Genomic DNA, 15812 nt, shown 5'->3' on the forward strand with positions numbered 1-15812 from the left:
TGTATCGATGAGCCGGCAAAACCCTCCTTTGCCTATTCCCCACTCCTCTCGCCCCAAACCCCCACCGTACGCCGCCTTCACATGACCACCCCCGCCGCCGCTGCCGCCGCCGCCGCTACCGCCGCCTCCACCCGGGCGAACAGCCTCTCCCGTATCTTCTCCTCCTCCTCGCCAGTCATAAGCCCACCCAAGCGCAGTCCCAAGACCAAACGCGCGCCGACGCCGACGCCGACGCCGAAACCGCCCGCCGCCGATGCCGGCTCCATCGCGGACGAGAAGCCCCCGAAGCCCGTCGGCGCACAGCCCGCCGCCAAAGCTGAGTCCAACGCCAAGCACAAGCTCCCGAAGCCCCTTGGCATCATCCTCAAGGCCCTCATCCGGCAGCGCGACCCTGATAAGCTGGTCTCTGACTTCGTCCAAGCGTCAACCGTGTCGTCGCGCTTCCGCGACCGGCACCGCGTGTTCGAGGTGGCGGTGAGCCGGCTCAATTCCCTCGGCCGCCAAGACGGCATCGAGGCCATCATCGAAGCGCAGATGCCCTTCCTCGAGACCTCAGCCGAGGGATTCGCCGCGCGCCTCATCCGCCTCTACGGCCGTGCCTCCATGCCATCCCACGCGGCCGCAACCTTCCATAAGCTTCCAGCGCAGCATAAATCCACCATGACCTTCAACTCCGTTCTTTCCGCGTACGCCGATGCCGGAGATTTTGACGGGCTCACTGCTGCATTCCAGGAGATCCCAGCCACCCACCCCTCGATTGTTCCCACCGTATACTCTTACAACGTACTCATCCACGCATTGTGCCAGAAGCCCGACATCTCAGCTGCTCTCGACGCTGTCCATCTCATGGAGAAGCACGGTATTCCACCTGACATTATTACCTTCAACACGCTATTGAATGGGTTTTGCAACAATGGCCGCGTGCATGAAGCAGAGACAGTATGGGAGATGATCAAGGAGAGGAATTTAGAGCCAGACGCCAAGTGCTACAATGCCAAGCTGCGGGGTTTGGTTGCAGAAGGGAGGATTGATGATGCAGCTGCTGTGCTTGAGAGGTTGGAGAAGGACGGACCAAAACCTGATACAGTATCCTACAATGAGTTGATTCGAGGATATTGCAAAGCCGGGAGGTTACAGGAGGCCAAGAAGCTGTATGATGATTTGGTAAAAAATGAGTGCACCCCAAATAAGGGAACATATGAGACTCTCCTGCCACAGCTTCTGCAGGCTGGAGAGCTGGATTGTGCATTGACGTACTGTTATAAAATCTTTAGTGATAAAAGGAACCTTAGAGTGGAGTGTGGTGTGCTGCAGGATGTAGTGAATGCTTTGGTAGATGTATCAAGGGTGGAGGAGGCTGCCAAGATTGTTGTGCTCGGGCGGAAGAAGTACTACCCCCGAAAGGGTTTGAGGATGCCTGATAGGACAAAAGACAGTGAATTAAGAGCTGAAACTGATGAGGAAGAAGCAATATCAGAAGAAGAGGAGTGTGAAGTGGAGCATGAGACTGAAAAATAAAATTCGTAGGTCAGGCTTTTACTGATGCATGCCAAATTTCACCATGGCCTGTTTTACTCAGTTCCTCTGTTAGCATGATAGAACAAAAAGTGCAAGTTAAAGTAGTGGTTAAACTAGTTTAATAAGGTATTAGTTAAGCTTGCCCTGTGCTGTGATACTTATTGAAAATCTTTCTATTCGTTTTAGAAGAGATCCACAGAAGTCTTTATTCTTATCTGCAATGACTTGCTTGTGCTGATTTTCCTCGTTGCATCAATTTATCTGTATGGATCTAATATTTGTGTTTGGAAACATCCTCCAAAAGTTGTTTACTTTATGGGTACTTGTACTTTCTGGACATTGATGATTCAACTGTTAGCTCTGCGATGAAGATAAACACATACCTCCCACTTTTTTCGATTCTTATTGTTTATTTTATTATTTCTCTTTGAAGCATGGACAATGCAAATGTTATGACATACATGAAGTTAAAAGGCCTTTGATCAATGATCAGCTTCGATAGTAGTTTGTCAGGTTACTAGTTTGCCAAACTAGAGGTGAATAGTTGTAGCTCCATTCCAGAATGGATTCGTTGCATCGTCATGTACTCCCCTCGGATCCATATTAGTTGTCGCTGAAATGGATGTATCTAGACGTATTTCAGTGCTAGATACATCCATTCGAGCACAACTATTATGAATCGGAAGGAGTCTTTTCCTTTTTTTGACCGATGTTCATATTTGATCATATAATGAGTTAGTAGAGTTGTAAACCAAACAAGGAAGAACTGTATGAATTAGGATAGTAGGTGAAGCAGACTAAGGCATTGCCTAGTGGTGGAAAGGGGTTGATGACTTTCCACCCACCCAGGTTCAAGGCATGTTACTTGCAATTTGGGTTTGTTGCACCAATTGTACTTTAGGGGCCTCCCTTACAGTCTTTCTGTCAAAAAAAAAAAAGGGATAGTAGGTGAACTAATGATTTCTCACAATTCAGATTCTTGCTTCCTAAGAAGATGGTAGGAGCGGACCAGAAGTGCTATTATGAGGTAGTAGAGTTGTAAACCAAACAAGGAAGAAATGTATGAATTAGGATAGTAGGTGAACTAGTGATTTGTCACAGTTCAGATTCTTGCTTCCTAAGAAGATGGTAGGAGCCGACCTCCTTTAATTGTTAGGAAATTGGCTTCAGTATGATACCGCTAGGCTTTGAGACTACCATCAAAATTCTTCCGAGAGTTCAAACTATGAAATTAAGTATGTACTAGTCAACTAAATAATTGTTTTGTGGTTATATCAAAATACACCAGTGTTGTCAAATGTTAGGACTAGACTCATGTATGAAGTACTCCCTCTGTAAAGGAATATAGAGGGAGTAAGTATTACCTGTACAACTCCGCCAATGTTACTCTTTGTGCATTTCATCTAATTAGAGGTAGTGAGCCACCCCAGGTTTAAGCCTTGGTGGTTTGACTGGTCGATGCGGCACCTTATTGACCGACCAGTGCTCGTTACTGTGCTGTCCATTTGCTCGTGTCAAGCTTAGCATATCTGGCAGCAGATTGTTACTTTCTGTGTGCTGTTCAGGTGGATGATCAAGCTTCGCATATCTGGTAGCAGATTCTTACTTTCTGTGTGCTGTCCAGGTGGATGATCATCCTTATTAGACAAACTATTTGGCAGTCGCACCTCTCTTTCTATACGAGCAATGGAAGTATTTCCACCATTCCTCTGATCCCTAATGAGGCGTATCTTTGTCCCCTGAAACTCCTGGAGCGCAGGCTATGTTCATTTTTCATTTTTGTCATCTGGCTTTATCAACAATGGAAGACACTATGAGAACATATCAGCCGCCTTGTTATTCAGGCCTTCCGCAGGTCAGTTTCCTGATGTTGATGTACAAAGCTTGCTTCTTACTGAAGCTATGAGAGCATATCGAACATTAAGGCCATTTATTGGTCAGTTTCCTGATGTACTGCTCTTCTGCTCTTACAGTTTGTTATCTTTGATAGTTAATCATTTCTAATTGGTGTCATATATAAACTGTACCTTGTTCCCTGGTTTATTCTGTGAGCTCATTGCTCTCGTATTACCATTTTTCAAATAAAGGGTCTCCCCCCAGTTTTCATTTCTGAAAATTGATAAGGCGATTTATTGGTCATATGGTACGGTTTTCTTTAGATAAACTGTCATCTGGTAGGTTGATTGCATATCTGCATGCAGGAACCCTTGGGTTTTCTCTTGCTTAGTGCAGTGCTGAACAGCTACACTGTTGTTCTGGCATGCATGTTAATGAACATCTGAGGGGGGTGCAGTTTACAAGCCAATGGAGGCCAAAAACACGGTTCTGGCCTTCGTAGCAAACATCAGCACAAAATGAATCTGGTTTGAAAAAAAATCACGATATAACCCTTTTTAAAACGCCACAAGCCGTGGCATTGTTGCCCCATTATAAAACGCCGCTCTATTTTGGCGTTGCCGACCACCACCGACACGCCAGTCTTGTGTGGCGTTTCTTCTTCCTTGCAACGTCATCATCTCTGGCGTTTTCACTTACAGCTGCAACGCCATGGGCCATGGCGGCATTGCTGCCCCACTATAAAACGCCGCTCTATTTTGGCGTTGCCGGCCACCACCGACACGCCAGTCCCATGGGCCATGGCGTTTCTGTCTGACATATTTATTAGGGGGCACCCTCCACTCACCACTCACTCTCTTCTTCCATCACTCTCTTATCTCCCGAGCTGCAACCCCTTTTCCCCCACTTCTCCCCTCTCAAATCCTTTCAAAAGGATCGGTTTGGTCCGTGGATCCGGTATCATTTCCGTTGCTTGAGGTTATCTCCTTCATCTCACAAATTTTTATTGGTTAGAATTGTCTATTTGGATGGTTTTTTGCTCATGTGTTTCTAGCCCTAATAATGAGTATAGTTGTTCCAATAATGAGTATAGATGTTCTTAGTTTATCTACTAATGAGTATAGTTGTTCCAATTATGTTACATTGTATTGGTTGGATTATGCTTATTGTTAAGATTTAGGGTTAGGGTTAGGGTTTGGGTAATGCTTAATTTGGATTGACATAGATGTTTCTTAGTTATTTTGTTACGAATGTGCTATACTTAGCATTGGTAATTTTGTTCCCTTTTTTAGAAGGACAAGATTGTGAATATTCATTATGTTGACAAAGAGACATTCATGAATGTTGATATTGTTGACAAGTATGAGGAAGTGTGGACATTTCTTGAGAGTCCTACTTATGAAGAGGTTGTGGCAGAAACGCGGATAAGATTGAAGTGGGTCGATCCAAGTGACCAAGTAGAATTATTAGCAAGATATGATGTTGGGTCGGTACACAAGTGTCGAATGAAGACAATGCCTATCAAGTCCAATTTGCATTGGGTTGCATACAAGGAGGCGGTTGCATCCTCGGTAGTCAAGTCACTCGAAGTGTTTGCTAGTATGGTGGTCAAGGCTCCTCTTTTTCATGTTGACTTGAACCAACCCTTAGTAGATGATTTGAGCCCATATAGTAGTGTGCCACCTATTGTTGAGCATAAAGTTGAAGTGGAAGCCAATGAGTATCCCAATATGAGTTCGGAGGTAGTGCACTGATCAAAGATGATGGTCATGACTCCGACGAAGAGTATGAGAGGCACCACAACATTGTTGGTGACCTGGAGGCTCAAGTAAGGCATGATGACATGGATCCTCACATTGTGTATCAGCGTGCTTGTGTGGATGACTCCGATGATGAAGGCCCGATGAATGAGTTGGACGAGGATGGCTTCACTGAGAAAGAATCGGATTGGCATACAAAAATCACCGGTAGGGATCACAAGGGCTCAGTTTTTTCTTTCGGAGTAGCAGCCCCTTAGGACACGAGATCTGATGGCTAAAAATGTTCAGATCGTAAAAGTGGACGGCCGGAAATGCAAATCGCCCCTTAGGAGAGGAGATCTGATGGCTAAAACGTTCAGATCGTAAAAATGGACGGCCGGAAATGCAAATCGCTGAGAGAGAGAGAGAGCTTTAGGCTCAGTTTTACTGTCCTAAACTAGATCATTGATGGCGCGCGTTGCTGCGCCCGTCTATTTTGGCTCTTAATTGTTAGGCATATAAAGTAATTCATATACATTTGTTTACAATGCTTTGAAGTATGGTGCTTTTTGTAGCTACTTCTTGTCTCCATTTTTCAAAATAATGACATGGAATTGAAGAGAGGAATATGACTGATTTGCAATAAAGGTTTGTTGAGTTGTTGTCTTAGACCTAATAGATTTACTTGTTCGAGTTGTGCTTGATGGTTCATGGATACATGTTTTTTGATTGATCATGACCACCTTTGGTTCCTAAAATTACTCTCACAAAGGCTCACATCATGACATTTAGAAACAGAAATGTTGAGGAGACATAAATTAAATTAGATGGTACAAATGATTCTAAATTTTTGGATAAACTATTATCTAAACAAACTAAATCATTAATGACATTGGTGTTAGCCTAGAAGAAAATTCTACATTGAAGCCTGACAAAGAGAGATTGTACAAGGAATTGCACCTGGGCATACAACTCTTCTCACGATATTAATTGTCTTGTAGCTCACTCCTAATTCACCGTACATCTGGCCAATATATCAAAGTTATTTCAAAAAATGGGAGTAAAAACATATGAAAATGAGGACAACCAATAAGAATTCATATATAATCAAGATGGGGAACGTAAACAAAAGTCGATGAAAATATGGAAGCAAGTATATATTTATTCATAAACACCGGTTAGAGAACAAAATGGAACTACTTTATATTTATTTGAAGAAAGTTTGTTCATACAGTAAAACATGAAAAAGGTGAAAATGGAAACCTGTCTATGCAGATAGACTGACAGCCTGAAGGTCTGAGTATCGAGCTGAATGAATTTACGGTGGTTACAGACTTACCGTGCTTGGCCGATGCCCTTCAATAGAATCGGCAGGCTGGTTATGGATTTCAGCTACTACACGTCCTGCACAAAGTGTTATCCTTCCAACATAATCTTGCAGGATTGACTCATGGGTCATTTATCCTTGCTTTCAAACATCAGTGCAGAAGTTAAGAATTGGAGGAGTTCAACGATCATTGTCTCCCTATATATACGTACAATATATACATGGTAGGTCTCCACGTTTATATCAGAATGTTCTATGAGAGGCAACTCCCTTCCTTGCTGGACACAGAGTTGCAGAATTGACCTTGAAACTACAGTTGAATATACTTATGAAGTAGTGAAGCACATGTTGTAGCATCTAAAACATAAATTTGCATATGGGTGCCAATTTTTCAGACCTTCCATGATAAAGATGATCCAGCATACCACACACATATTTTGCAAGGTGTGAGCCATCTGGCTGCAAATGCGAAATATGAGTTTGTGGTTAGCCATTCAGAAGGAAAAATGGATTCATGTACCATCAAATATTTTATCCAGAACAAACAAACTAATTTCAAGTAAATCTATCAATATCATTATTGAAAGGCTTGGCTTCGCACAAACAACCATCCTGGATAACCAAATCAGATCAGGAAACTGAACATAAGAAGTCACAGTTTCTATGATCTAACAAATGATTTGTTTTTCTCATCTAATGCAGTGACAGATTCACGCGAGGAAAAAATCAATCGTGTACTACAAGTAGGAGCCAAAACTCCATCGGCCATAGTTCTTCATCTTAGAAATTACAAAAGAACAAAAAGATGAATAGGAAAATAATTTTCTGTCGACGGTACCCTCGAGACAGAACACGGCAGCAGAGTCATGAACAAAAACCATGGAGAATACCAGGCAGAAGAATCCTAACACGTAGGGATGTCGCCGTCCCAGGAGTCCATTTTTTTGTACCGAGGCCGCTAATCCCGGCTCACACGCAGTCATCAGGACGGGTAGCTGGCCGCGGCCATGTCACGCATCTATGGAGTGGCGGCTCCCTCGAGCCCGACGCGGACGCGGCAGCCAACGGCCTGCACGACGGCTCCAGACGCGCGCGAACCACGAGCGACGAATTGGGCGCTCCGGCGTGACACCCACTGACACAAGGGGACACCCTTACGCCTCGTTCGGTACCCAGGTATTTGGACCTTATCTAGAGTATTTTACAGGCCCGGTAAAAAAATCCCTGAGATTCCCGACAGCCCGTTCGTTACTCCGGTATTGGACCGGCCCATCCCCAAATTTACACGCTGAAATCCTTGATACCCGTGCACGAGCAGACGCGAGCTGCCCCTCGCGAATTTCCTCCCTCCGCCGTCGCCCCTTCGCACCTCTCCACCGTCACCCCCGCCGCCTGCCCCCTCCGCCGTCGCCCCTTCGCCCCTCTCCACCGTCCGCCCTCCGCTCTTCGTCGTCCTCCGTTCTCCGTCGTCGGCCCTCTGCTCTCCATCGTCGGCCCTCCACCCTCTGTCCGCCGTTCGCCGGCTCCGTCCAGGCCTCGTCAACCCCTGTCCGTCGGTCCTGCCTCCTCAGCCCCTGTCGCCTCCGACGCCAGAACTCATTGCTCCGGTAACCTGGCGTCTTCGCCGGTAAGGGCTGGTTCCATCTCATCCCTCCCCTCTCCTCCCCCTTTTCTAGGGTTCGCCGGTTCCATCTCATTTGATTCTTGCTATGATAGTGTTGCTTGATTTTGGCATTGACTGATTGGATATGATAGTGTTTGGATCAAAGCCCAGGTTCCAATTCCTAGTTATTTCAACCATTATAGCGTCCCGAGTTATTTTCAATCTTCTAGCTGATGAGACTAAATCAAGTTTCAGTAACTCACAGTTTGTACATAACCAAAACAAAGAAGACGGACAATGCGATAGCATTATGGCAAACAATTTAAGTAATTATATTTGCTGATGTTCTTGTTTATCCCGAAACTAAATGGTTTTACACTAGTTAAAAGCAAGGGAGAGGTATAGTTTTGCGTACATTCTATGCTTTAATATGAACTAGTTAAAAGCAAGGCAAAGGTACGTGTGAGGTTATGGATATACTGAGATCAATCAACGGTAGGAGGATGCTGTGACTGTAATATGAGCTTACTCGTGTTGGTTCTGTGAGCTCCTCTGCCTTTTGTGTTTGGCAGTGGCTTGTGATCAAGATGAACACCTGTAAGTTGGTTCTGTAGTGAAGAAACTGATGTTAGGTACGTATGAGGCAGGCATCCCACAATTGGGTTGTTGTTATATCGCAACTAGGAGTATTAATTTCTCCATCGTGATGGTTATCCTCTCTGACAGTTGACTCAGCCAGGAAAATGTTCAATACTAATACTAGTAGTACATTTCTTTCTCTCTGAATGTTTGGTTTTCCAGGGATCACACCTCCTGCGTGGAGCTTAAGCGTGTGCCCCCTCGCTTTCACATATTTTTTGGTTGCTTGCCAGCGACAAACCTCTGACAGACAGAGCAAACTAACACTACTATAGTTATCTATTCTCTTCTGTACATTCACAGCTCATATTACAGTCACACTTGTTCTTGTTTGCTGTAACTGTACAGCTCAAACTCATTTCTTTGGCTTCATATTAGCAGTTCAAATTTTGGACAATTTGCATAGTAACTCATGTAAATACTTATTTACCAGAAACTCTGATCCACATTCCGTAATACTAATAGTCACCTGATCAATGTGAGGAACCTACAGAAAATTAACTGTTGCTCCAGAACATCAGCAAATACAATTACTTAAGATGGAGCCAAACATTAACTGTTGTTCATCAAGTCAGGAAATTATGGGAGCTGGGTAGCTGAAAAATCTGTGAATTTGTTTTTTTAATCAGAGAAGATGCTACATATTTACATGTCGACACATGCTTTCTCAATTATGTTGCTGTTTTGTAGGTACCTGGGCCTTGGTTTATAGTGGGAGTGACCCACATCGGTTCTGGGTATTCTTATTCCGCTGATATGTGGTCGTTCGCTTGTATGGCAAGTAGATCTGTCTAGCAGGTTTACATAATTCTGTTGTTTAATGGTTTACATAGATATGTCTGTAGCAGGTTTACATAATTCTGTTATATAATGATTTACATAGATCTGTGTGTAGCAGGTTTCATTCTCTATGGATATATTGTACCAGATTAATTACTAAAAGTGGCATCTCTCTTTGATTGATCTCAGCAAAAGTGTATCTTATGCTAATAAGCTTCTCTTTTCAATCTGACCACATTTTGTTAGAGACCATACACATGTTTGGTTTACCTCGTGTCCTCATTAGTTATCTGGTTATATTCTGCATGATTTGAGTGGTTGTGGTAGACATTTACTCTTGACATCTCTGTCTTGCAGGAGGATGCCAAGGATTGGGCCGTTGATGTGCTCACTATTGCATTTACTAGAGCGGAAGAGAGTGCTAAGCGAAAATGATTCAGAAGAAAGGCACTTTGAAGTTTTGTTTAGAGGAAACACCGTGGGGTTCTTTCATAATGATTGCATTATACTTTTGCAAAAATGTGTCATGACTGTGAGACTATTGTTGCTATGATGAGATAGTGATTCTAAGTCATGCAAAATTAAGTTGTTGATGTGATGATCCGAAAAGATCACATTTTCATTTTGATTATCCAATTATCTTTGTGTTTGTTGTGTCGTTCTGATTTGTGCTTTGTTGTTGCCGTTGGCACAGCTGACCGGATTGTTAAAAGATTTGATTTTTATTTTTCATCTTATTACAATGTAGGACAACTATTGCAACTTATGCTATGTTGTTGTATCAACACAGGAAACTAAAAAACTCTAGTACCAAACAAGACCTGGGGTGGGGGATTAGTGGGGAATTGAGGGGATTTGGTGGAGGGGAGGGGATCATCAAATCCCCTCCAATCCCCAAGCCTATTGGGTGTTAAAAACATCAGTACCAAACAGAGCCTTAGGTGTGGAGTGGTGGCCACTGCAGTGAAGTCAAGAAGGATAGAAGGGATGGAGACATGGAGGGAAGGGAGGTGCAAGAAGAGGCGACGCAAAGTGGGGCGGCGGCGACGCAATCACAAGGTCTTGAAGTGACGGATCCCCTTCCCCTTCCGTTCTCTCTCGTGGGTCGCCTCTGTCAAGGGCATGTTTTTTTTTCTTCGGAAATGACCAAATCGTTCGGCGGCCTTTCTCTCCAACATGTTAGTTCGTTGGGCTGGATAAAAAGGCCCAAATAACTAGAACGCTCATATTTTTCCTGTGGAGTAGCTGCCCTTTAGGACACTTGGGCCAAAAAAAATATAAGTACGATGCAGGCGGGATAGACAACAGATCTTACGGTTAAGATTGTCTAAATCACAAAAACCAACGGCGAAAAATGCAAATCGCTGAGAAGGCTTGCTTTAGGTTCGGTTTTACTGTTTTAAATTAGTTGCTATAATGGTTTGTCATATGTTTACATATCTACTTGCACTTCAATGACGGTGCAAAGTTTAACTACATGTTAACGGAGGACATGAGGGGAGGGGGTTCAAATACAAAATTCATGATCCAAAAATCGAACCCAGTGCAATCGCACGGACACTTTTACGAGTATATGAAAACAGGGGAGGCATATCTCTTTTTTTGAAAAATAAAAAATAAAATAATTGTGTTGTTCGTAAATACAGCATGCCGTCCAGGCCTGCCATTTTGTGCATCCGCAGGCCCAAAGCCCAAAGCAACGCACGATAAACGGCGACGGAGCGACCTGTCTGTCGCTCGTCTCTCTCCCAAGCTGCCGCACTCTTTCCTGAGAAATAGAAAACCCAAATCCCCTCGGCGGCGGAACCCTAGCAGCGGCGGCCATGGCGACAGACGCCGACATCGACATGGCCGACCTCGCCTCCCTAGACGCCCCGGCCTCTTCCGCCGCCGCCGCCGCCGCCGCCCCCTCCGTCCGCTTCCAACCCAAGGTCAAGGGCAAGCCCAAGCCCAAGCCGAAGCCAAAGCCGAAGGCCAAGCCGGAGCCCAAGCCCAAGCACAAACCAGAGCCGGAGCCCGAGTCAAAGCCAGTGGAGGGTGAACCCCACGACGCGGCGGCGGGCACGCTGCCGGAGGGTGGCGTGGACGCGATGGAGACGGACAGGGTGGGCGCCGCCGAGGGCGCGGATGACATGGATGTTGAGGATGAGGACTTCGTGGTGCGGGAGATCGACGTCTGCTTCACGCCCAAGCCCTTCGACAAGGACAGCAAGCTCTACATCATGCAGTACCCGCTGAGGCCATGCTGGCGTCCGTACGAGCTCGGTGAGGTATGCAAGGAGGTCCGCGTGAAGCCAGGGAGCTCAAAGGTTGAGGTAGACTTGGAGGTCGATACGCAGAGCGACAATTACGACCCGGAGGTTTCTGGGTCTCTGAGGCTGACAACGCAGACACTGTCCTCATCGGAGGCGGCTGATGTATCTGACTTTGCCGTTGGGGTTCTCCGAGGCAACATGGTTCATCTGAATCATCTTGATGCGGTGATGCAGCTGCGGCCGTCAAAGCCGCATCTGATTTCTGGTGCTTCGCGTGCTAGGCAGCCTTTGCAGCAGGTGGAAACAAATGGCGGTGGTACTGGTGTCCAGGCTGTTCCATCGGTCAAGGGAAAAGAGCGCTCAGATGGTTCCAAGGACCCCCCTAAAGAACCTGAGCCGTGGATTTCTCTCACTTACGAACCAGCTGGGAGTGATGTTGCAAGCAAGTACTATGCTGAGATGGTAGCAAGTGAGGGCAGACCTATAGATTTCACAATGAGCACACAGGATTATGCAGTGTCATTGTGTCCTGGAGGGCCGACAGGCAGCAAGAATATTAACAGATGCCAGGCGATCCGGGAGATGCTTTCACTGCCACTGGAAGAGCGCCTGAAGAAATGGTTTACTGAGGTGTCACAAGTGAGTCAATTTGTTGCTCTAATGCATCTTGCTCCAGACTGTTCGGAGGAAGACGTTCTGGAAATTCTTCCAGTTTATGCTGATTTGGTGCGTGGTTTATGGGTCTGCAGAAGTTCTTTGTTGTATGATGATGGACTTGCTTCCAAAAGGGATCAAATTATGCTTGAGTTTACAAAAATGGAATCCATACCTGTGAAGTATGTAGAAAGACTGATCAGAGATGAGCGGACAAGGAACATGATATTGAATCCGCTGGGTAAAAGAAGGGAGAAGCTTCAAGACTACAAGTTTATAGTAGCAGCAGATTCATCCTTCATAAAACGTTATCCCCATATAGTCAAGGAGCAAGAAAATGCTTGGTCAGTTCGCGCGGCAACCATGCTTGATCCCCTAGAGACACGCAGCGCTACTGAACAGAGGAAAACCAAGAATTCAGCCAGATCTAACATTCCTGTGAAAGGGCCTGATACAGTCATGGGTAAGGCCAAGGATGGCCTCGTTCAAGGAAGTGAAAACCATGTGCGCTCTGTCTTGGATAGTGTCTTCACTGCCAATAAAGTTCGTAGTTTTCCGGCCGTTGTTAGAGACTTGAGGCACTTGGCAGTAAAATATGCCTCTAACAAGAAAGATGAAGCAAGGTTCCAAGCTCTGTCAAATGCTGCACAAACTTGTGTATCACTTTCTCGTAAAGAGCTTGATGCTTCAATACGTCTTGTTGCTGTTCCTGTCCATGATTTATATGTTCAAAAGACAGAGGAGAAGGCTAGCGTGCGAAATTGTCTCATTATGCTTTTCCGTGGTAGAGCTTCCAATGGAACAGTAAAGAAGCAGGAAGTTATTGATTGTACTCTGAAGCTGCTAAAGAGAAAAATTAGCGAGAAAGAGTACCATCAGGCTGTGACTGAGATCTGCTTCTCAAATGAAGATGGACACTTGGTATTGAAGAATGGTGAAATGCCCTGAATTCGACATGCCATCAGGCTGTGAATGAGATTTGCATATCAAATGAAGATGGACACTTGGTATTGAAGAATGGTGAAATACCCTGAATTCAATATAATGATGAACCTTGTAGATGTCCAAAGTGCTTGAAGTTCACTGTAGACACAGAAGGTGGTAAATAACCATTCTATCATTGCATGTCATTCTCTTATGTGTTCTTAGCAATAAAGATGGGCATTGGTTCTCTAATTGGTTTATATCTGGACCACTTGCTGACAAGGTTCAAAATTCAAATCAACATTTCTAAGCATTATGTTTCTTTATTAAATTATACCTGTGTTGTAGCTGGTTTGCAATATTTGTTCTGTTGCTGAGGTGTCGATGTGCTGTGTTGCCATAGCAATGGTTGGAAAGTAACTTTTACATCATGAGTAGGTCAACATGCAGTCTCTTCATATTTGTATCTTTGCTACAGAGCTTGCTTGCATCCTCGTGTACAACGTCAATCCCAACCAGAAACATTGGGTGATAGTCAAAATGTATAAAACCATTCACCTCCACTATGGTCCGATGAGCGTTCTCACCACCCGGCAGGGTGCCTATCATCCATGACTCTGCCAGACCTGCAGGTCCATTTTTCTCTCTCTGGATTAGGGACTATTTGGAAGTGGAACAGCAAACCCTGGTGATTTGGTTTGGTGTTCAAGGAGAGGCGGATCTGGATTTACATTTGTTTTGGTGTGGAATTCTTTAATTTTGTAGGAATTGCTCCAGAGGAAACACATCAAATTCAAGGTGTATAACCATATATTGTTGTGGATCTTAGGTTGGATGCGCACATGAAAGCATTGATCTGATTTTGCTTGTCTCTGTAGATTTTTGCCCATGCTGGGCTGTGTCTATGTGCAGATTTTTCTTCATGTGTGGAAGCTGGACTGTCTATATGTACAATTTTGTTCATGCAAGGATTTTTTATTTACACTCATTAGATCATCTCATTCTCATGTGTAGCTCAATCAGTTACCCAAATTATTGTTCTTCCCTGTTCTGCCTCTGAGCCTGTTTCCTTGCCATGAAGTCTTGTGCTGTAGCTTCTCACTTCACCTTCGATGACACTCTGCTTCAACCCGTATTTGTCCAAGACTTAAATTATTCAGCTTTGTTACTATATACTCCCTCTGTACGGAAATACTTGTTGGAGAAATTGATAAAAATGGACGTATCTAAAACTAAAATACATATAGATACATCCATTTCTTTGACAAGTATTTTTGGATTGAGGGAGTATATCTCGGCATAGATATTGTAAATACTAAATACTATCATATGCTTTTAAGAAACAGTGTTGCTTTCTGTTTGACATTGATATGGTTGTGAGTTGGTTTACAGATTGTTTTCCTTAATAACATACTGTATTGGTTTAGCAAATTGAGTTTTGTTTCATCATGTTTTTTATACCATGCCATCAGGATTTTCAGTTGTTCTTCTGCCATATACACAATATGTCGCAGCCCTTTAGGTTTTTAGGTTATTCTTCTGCCATACCATCTTTGTGCGTGTATATCCTGACATATAGTTTCCTTTTGCTGTGCAGATGTGCTTATATTTTCTCATGTCTTCCCCTCCTATTTTTTCCGGAGGCAAAAGTCTTGCCTTATCTCATTAATAAAACAGAAGAGAGTTGTCTGATTAATAAATGAAAAACCGAACGAAAACCGTCACAAACCGTTGAGCGACACACACATGATAGTACACATTAATATAGAAGGTCTCGTCAACATAACACACCGATGTCATCGTCATCACTTCTCCCCAGCACGCGTCATCGCCATCCCTAATTACTGAGCAAGCGACTTCAACTTCTCTGAAGACAGATGTCGACCCAACCCAGAGCGTAGAGGCAGTGTGAAACACAAGAATCCCCGTGCCAAACTCAGCCACCCGCGTCAAGGAGAGCACAACTCCGACTCTGAAAGATAGCTCTGAAGGAGAACTATGCAAGACTGGCATCGTGGAAGACCACTGAACATATCACCTGCTCACTGTCATCGTCGGCACAGCGGCCTCGCCGCCACACCTCCGACTTCACCGCAACAAAACAACCCGAGGTAATCCCACTAACATGCCGGAGAAAACCGACTACTGCAACCATTGTCACGCCTCCGACATCACACACACACACCATTGTTGTCATAGAAGCCTCGACGTCAATACCACCAACTTTCATCGGTCCCGCTTGATGATGCCTAGCTCCAATGACAAAGCCCTCAAGAGAGGATACGTTGGAGCATCGTCATCGTCTGATCCCATGGATCTAGGGTTTTTCCCGAAGCTGCGAAGATTAGAGCTGAGAGTACCTCGACGATGCCAGCGAGAAGGAACTGACGCTTGAAAGCGTAGCCATCGTCGGCTTCGGACACGCCGGAGACAAGTTTTCGCCCGACTCAACCTCTCAAGCCCCGCACATCATGCATCAGCAAGCCTCCAACAAGCCACCAAGGTCAAATCCGGAAGGATGTGACCACCTTCACGGG

At 44.7% G+C, this 15812-nt stretch overlaps 2 protein-coding genes across 2 annotated transcripts; both read left to right on the plus strand.

The window, feature by feature from the left end:
- Positions 1-57: 57 nt before the first annotated feature.
- Positions 58-1855, plus strand: LOC123444594 (pentatricopeptide repeat-containing protein At3g13160, mitochondrial-like). The gene has a single exon (XM_045121373.1). The coding sequence runs from the start codon at positions 82-84 to the stop codon at positions 1516-1518; it is 1437 nt and encodes a 478-aa protein (XP_044977308.1). The 5' UTR covers positions 58-81; the 3' UTR covers positions 1519-1855.
- A 9312-nt stretch (positions 1856-11167) lies between these two features.
- Positions 11168-13527, plus strand: LOC123440346. The gene has a single exon (XM_045116917.1). It carries the CDS (start codon positions 11266-11268, stop codon positions 13297-13299), a length of 2034 nt encoding a protein of 677 aa, XP_044972852.1. The 5' UTR covers positions 11168-11265; the 3' UTR covers positions 13300-13527.
- Positions 13528-15812: the final 2285 nt, after the last annotated feature.

Source organism: Hordeum vulgare, chromosome 3H (assembly GCF_904849725.1).
Source record: "Hordeum vulgare subsp. vulgare chromosome 3H, MorexV3_pseudomolecules_assembly, whole genome shotgun sequence".
In the NCBI taxonomy this organism is placed as follows: domain Eukaryota; kingdom Viridiplantae; phylum Streptophyta; class Magnoliopsida; order Poales; family Poaceae; genus Hordeum; species Hordeum vulgare.

What these genes read in the sequence shown, in the direction of transcription:
- LOC123440346 (XM_045116917.1), top strand. Translation starts at nt 11,266, where the DNA reads ATGGCGACAGACGCCGACATCGACATGGCCGACCTCGCCTCCCTAGAC.
- LOC123444594 (XM_045121373.1), top strand. Translation starts at nt 82, where the DNA reads ATGACCACCCCCGCCGCCGCTGCCGCCGCCGCCGCTACCGCCGCCTCC.